The sequence below is a fragment of the Carya illinoinensis genome, chromosome 9 (assembly GCF_018687715.1).
Source record: "Carya illinoinensis cultivar Pawnee chromosome 9, C.illinoinensisPawnee_v1, whole genome shotgun sequence".
Lineage (NCBI taxonomy): Eukaryota > Viridiplantae > Streptophyta > Magnoliopsida > Fagales > Juglandaceae > Carya > Carya illinoinensis.
Genome location: NC_056760.1, coordinates 41,138,793 through 41,144,960, shown reverse-complemented (window position 1 = coordinate 41,144,960; position 6,168 = coordinate 41,138,793). Strand labels below are relative to the sequence as shown.

General features: G+C 35.9%; 1 protein-coding gene across 1 annotated transcript; it reads right to left on the bottom strand.

Moving 5' to 3' along the window:
* Positions 1-1,429: 1,429 nt before the first annotated feature.
* LOC122276466 (laccase-4-like) lies at positions 1,430-5,373 on the bottom strand. The gene is made up of 6 exons (XM_043086212.1): positions 5,160-5,373; positions 3,865-4,016; positions 3,318-3,562; positions 2,993-3,121; positions 1,957-2,883; positions 1,430-1,816 (listed from the first exon to the last, which is right to left on the bottom strand). The coding sequence occupies exons 1-6, from the start codon at positions 5,247-5,249 to the stop codon at positions 1,686-1,688; spliced, it is 1,674 nt and encodes a 557-aa protein (XP_042942146.1). The 5' UTR covers positions 5,250-5,373; the 3' UTR covers positions 1,430-1,685.
* Positions 5,374-6,168: the final 795 nt, after the last annotated feature.

Genomic DNA, 6,168 nt, shown 5'->3' with positions numbered 1-6,168 from the left:
GAACACAACAACAAGCTTACATAACTGTTATCTTTTAAGCATGATATAGAAAGTCTAGGTTCAGAGTCCAGGTCAGAGTCCTGGTGAAGCTTTTTAGGTTGCTTCTATGAACTCTTAAAAGAACATTCAGTTTAATTTATACTTCAAGGTTTCACTAATAATTGTGGTTAACCTATAAAAATTAATGGACCATACTTTTTTTTTTCAATTTATTAATGGCACCTATACTTAAGATAAATCAGGCTAGTAACAAAATCTTCACGTACTAAGCCGCTGATAATTCTGTAATGAGTGTAATACCATGCACCACTAATTCTGTAAAGAGTTGTTGGGCTTTTTTGTGTGGAGCGTAATTTTATTTGTGTGTTGTCTGATTTGATGATCCAACCTAATAAAGATTTGTAATAATTTTTTTTATGGGTTTTCAACTAGGGAGTTTAATATATATTGTATTAATCCTTACACGGCTGCCGTATTGTATCTTTAATCTTTAATTTTAATAAAATCCTCTATATCTTTGTAATCATAAGTACGTTATCAAATCAAGTAAATCTTATGTCACATGATGTGATGATTCTAACTTCTTTTTTCTTTTCCTAACTTTGTCTCTTATCTTTCCTGTCTGGCATTATGTACAACGTAGGATCACCAAAAGTTGAATAATTTTGTTAAAGCTATTAAAAAAATAATAAATGACTTTTGCTCGGACAGTGTGACCCATGACCCCTCGAGCAAAGACCCACGAGCCCCCCTAATTAAGTATCTGCCTCTTTTTGGTCAAGTTTTTTGGATATGTAGAGGAGTTGATTGTTTTGTTGCGTTTTTTAGACACTTGAGATTCTTGAAAGTGATTGAATGTTTGAATGATTGTCAAAGGGTTGCGATATATTTTGGTCGCATAAACTTTTTGTGTGATTTCTTGAGGTTGTGGCCAAACGGTGGCAGTGCGAACCTACCGACCTGCAGGGTGGGTGTGGGGTGGGGTTAGGGTACAGGGAGGGTGGCTACCCAACTAAAATGGGGTAGGTAACACTTCAAATATCGAATCCGCTACGCATCCATCATGCAATAAATTTAGTCAAATTAATCTAGATAGATTACTACCCCAGCTTTGAAGAATATCAACCATCTATGGCCTAGAGCCTCACAAAATGGTTGTCCAAAGTTTCACTATTAAAGGTCGGAAGCATCTCACAAATGGGCCTATCCACATTACATTCCTTTATCGGCATAAATTGGGCTCGCAATAAAGTAATGGCTTCGATGCAAATGTAGAAAATTCTTGCTAGGCAGATACATATATAACAGACGAAAATCCTTCGGAACTTTCATAGGATAAGAAAAGCTTATACATACGAAATCTGATATAAATAAACACCCCCCCCCCCCCCCCCCCCCCTCTTCTTCCTCTTCCTCTCTCCAAAAAAAATATATAAATAGATATTGTATTCCAACATATTAGAATGCTTGTACAATTTTATTCAAACACTTGTATGGAAATTTCTCTCCAATTACACTAAAACAATTTAATTATTAGATCTCGCTTGTTTATTAATTAGCTATGGTTTTACGCCTCCTCTTTTTTGTCTTCCACTTCCCCCATCATGTTATCTCAGTCTCTCCCTCATCTTTTTCGACTTGGAGATCTCCCTACTTGTTGTATGGTAATAAATATTTTGGGCGGTTTAGCATTGTGGAAGATCACTTGGAGGAGGTAGAATCGACTGACTAGGTCCTATGCCATTGTCCACCAAGAATGCCATCTTAAGCCCCCATGATGTGTGCACTTCCAGATGACAGTGCATGAACCAAACTCCTACAAGCACCCCCCCAAAAAAAAAAAATGTATTAGAAACTTTAACAAGCTAAAGCTACAGACAGATGGTCATAAGGAAACAGATCAGCACAAATTATTAGAACCCAAATATTAAAATCTGGTCTGGAATCAACGTGTACCTGGATTGTCTGCGCGAAATCTGATTGCTACCCATCCACCAGATGGCACACCAATTGTGTTCCTCTCCACAGGATCAACAAGGTTAAAATTTTGTGGATCTGTGTTTGGGTTGTAATTCCCTAGTCCCCTACCAACGGCAAAGAAATTAAAGCCATGAAGATGGACTGGATGGTTCTCAGGGGCAATGATACCAGTGTCTTGCAGGACAAGTTCAACCGTAGAATTGTAAGACAGCCTATAAGCCTTAGTGCCATTAGTGGTCTGTAAATTCGATGGTCCAGAGCCGGTATAGTTGAATACAATTGGTGGGTTACCAGGAAAATCTGTAGTGAACACCCCAGAAATGTTGAAGTAATGTGCTTGAAGTAGAGCAGTGGTAGGCATAACAAATGTGACATTGTTGACACTAGCCACTGCCCTGCTTCCGTTCCCGGCTTTGCATGTTGGACAAGGGTTGATCCCTAAACCGACAGTGAACAACAGTTTTTGATCAATTGTTAATGGGACCCGAGCAGGGTATTTATTCGAATTAAGACTTCTTAAGGAGGTTATGAATTTGTTTGCAACTGCAGTGGCATTTTGTGGAGGTGGAATGGTAAGAGTTGTGGGGGCATTAGCAAGTGTGCCTGAATAATGCAAAGTGGCTGTTGCAGTGAGGTTATCCACAGCAATGGGGGAGTCCATGAATGGAGAGGCAGCTACCAAATACTTGCCAGAGTTTTGATCAGCTGTTATAAGGGCATTAGTGGTTTGGCCAGGGGCAATCACTATTGTGTCAAGTTTCACTGGTTTCACATACGTAGCATCCACTTCCACAATGGTGAGCTGGTGCCCAGCAATCTTGAAGAACAGCTCCTCATTGAGCGCAGCGTTGATTATACGTAGCAAATAGGTCTTACCACTTTCAACTGGCAATGTGAACCCACCTGCACGTAATTACGCAAGTTAATTCTAAAAAGCTCTTGAAATGAATCCAAATCAAAGTAGAAGTTTCATATGTGATTCCAAAGCTGGTTATGTTTATGAAGTACGTACCCTGTGAGGAACAATTGGCTACTGGCCCTGAATGACCATTAATGGTATGCGCATCTGAGACATTTGGTGCTAATCCACCCTTTAGAGCTTCATTGATCACAGCTTCAGTGTCTGATTTCCACCATTCAGCTGCAATTTATATATTTTTTAGAACAAAATCAAATATCATGTTACGTATATATTTCCCTCTTCTTATACGTTGTTAGTTGAGGAGATCAGTACAAAAGTTATTGTGCCAACCACCACGAGATACTATTAGCAGATAGATAGAGAAAATGGGTATTATCTTTTTGTTTTTTTTTTTTTTTTTTGCTTTTGAACTCACCTAATATAACAACGACTTCCTTGTGGGGCTTTGGGAAGGGATATGGCACGCCACGCTTAGGCAAGATGACTAAGGCACCATGGACTGTCGCCCTTAGCCAGAGAATATGTGCATGCCAAAGCAGTGTGCCTCTTTGGCCTGTGATGGTAAAATTGTACACATAGTTTTGCCCTGGCTGGATAGGGCATTGAGTAATGAATGCTGGCCCATCTGACCAACCCGTTCGGATTTGCCTAATCCCATGCCTGCCAAATTACAATTAAGAAAATAAATATATATGTTGGTTGTAATCAAGATTAATTATTGATAAATGATTTTTACAGTATTAAAATGTATAAACTCTGTACTTATTAGAAAAAATGAGAAAATCTGAGACCTGCATGAAAAAAATTTATTTTTTGATAATAAATTCTATTTTTTTAAAGATAGTTTATAGAATTTATACGTATACTTTAAGATTGTATATATCATTACTGTTAATAATAATTGGGTATTTTGAGAGAAATTTAGAATGATACAATTAATAGAGAGTTTGGCCGTAGCTTACCAGTGGATGGTGACATTGTATTTGACATGGTTGACCACCCTCACAAGCACATTGTCATCTTCCCTAGCATAAAGGGTGGGTCCTGGGAACTGCCCATTTACAGTCACAATGGGCTTTGTTGAACAGAGTTTGGTGGAATTCTTCGTCACCACCTAATTCACACAAGGCATTAATTAAACGAACTTTTTAGAATTAATGACGTTATTAATGACGTTGTTGCACAGTGTTATTCATGGTTTACAGCTAGCAGCTTGTGCTAATTAATTTGGTAGCAAATAGATGTTATACCTTGTAGTTCATTGTCGAAAATGATTGAAGAGTACTACTTTAGCATTCACACTAATTAAGTACTGATCAAACGTCACAAGTACGTACTAAAATTGCATGGCTTTCTATTTTGAACAAGTAATATTTATATCATAATAATCTTATTATATATAGAAAATAACGTAAAGGCATAAAAAGATGTGCTAAACAATTTGAGCACATGAAAAATGCTTTAGAAATTAAATGTGTTTCATAATTTTGATTACTTATACTAGCTAGTATACGTACCTATTGGTGCAAAATCAATTGGCACTCCAAACTTTGAAAGGTGACAAGTTTTATATATATTGGTTTAAGGAGATCGAAATCTTGTTTTTCATCCTTAATTTCACTATTCTCAATCACACTGACTGACGTATTGCATCTTAAGTAGTTTTTTATTTAAGTGATTCTTATGAAACCACTTAAAATTTTTGCATGCATCAGTCCTAAATTGATAAAAATTAATAAAATTCAAAATGAAGAAAAATATTGTTCTAAATTAATTACCCAAAAGTCGAAAAAATGATTTAGGAAACATTTCTCAAAAGAAAGTATAGATCACATGCATGCAAGAGAAAGGAGAGAAATTATAAAAGGACGTGACAAGTTTGATCATATATTTGTTAAATCTCAAAGGATGATAATTATTAATTATTGCATGCGCTTCCAATGTCATGCATGCATATCATGCACATTAACTAAACTAAATGAGAAAGGAGAAAATAGAACAAAATCATCAATGAAAACTCCCAATGCGATAGATCGAAGTTCTTTATAATATAAATATCCGACCAAATATGCATAGTCATGGGAAGCCTAGCAGCTTTTCCATGATCTCTAGCATGCATATATGGTTTGAGCTGTGTAATGACACAAACTTTCCTCAACACCAAACAATGCGCACATGTCAATCATATTGAGAATGATGAAGAATGATCGGCACACGTAAATACGTAATATATATAAATACTGTAAGTATAACTTACTCTAAACGTGTAATGACGAACCCTGCACTCGATCAACGCTGGAAAAAGGCAGACGACCGAAAGAGCCAGAATCCGAACCCAAAAACCCATTAACTGCTGATGATGAACCCCTTTTCTAGCTCTCTTTCTCAATATTTCACTAGCTAGCTGCCAGTTTGATCTTGGTCCTAGTTTTTTGTTCTTCTTTTTAGCTTGTTGCAGTCATGAAAGACATGCCAACGCATGCATACTTATAAAGTGGGGGATCATAGAGGCATTGCTCCAATCTCCCCAAATGTCGTTTTACCTTTGTTAGGTGAACTAAGGGATTCTTGATTCAGAAGCTGATGATCTTGATTCATGATCAAGGACAAGCAGCTAATTCCCTTCATGAAATCGTGCATGTTACATAAAGTTGTTTTGTTTCTATTATAGGACCAATGTAGTTTTGGATATAAGGTTTTTAAGCTCCACAGTCATATCCTCTGATTAAAACCCTACACTATTATAATATAAATATTACAAATTAACTAATTACCTTTTAATTAAAATCAATTATCAGAAGCCTAGTCAAATTTCCATTTCTTTTTCTTTCTTTTTTTTTTAATGTTTTGGGTCAAATCAACGAGTAGGTCGGGATGTACGTACATTAATTATTTACATTTATTTGGCCTTCTTAGCAAGCTACTTCTACGTGTAACCATCCATATATATGTCATACGAGAATTAAATAAAGGGCAGTCGATCAATATCCCACATTATACAAAGAATTGAAAAAATATATATATTTCTTTTGTGGACATGATTTTAACGTACAAGCTGATCAAGTGGCTAAAAGTCAACATATTTTATGAAGATGAGGGAGATAGCTAGATAGATCGATCGATCAGTCCATGACCAGCTTGGCCTTATAAATTAATTAATATTCATTAACAATTAAATATACTAGATGTATCTGTCAAAATTAATTCAGTATAATATATTAATTAATTGTAATTAAATAAATTGTTATTTAGTGTTAATTAATAAT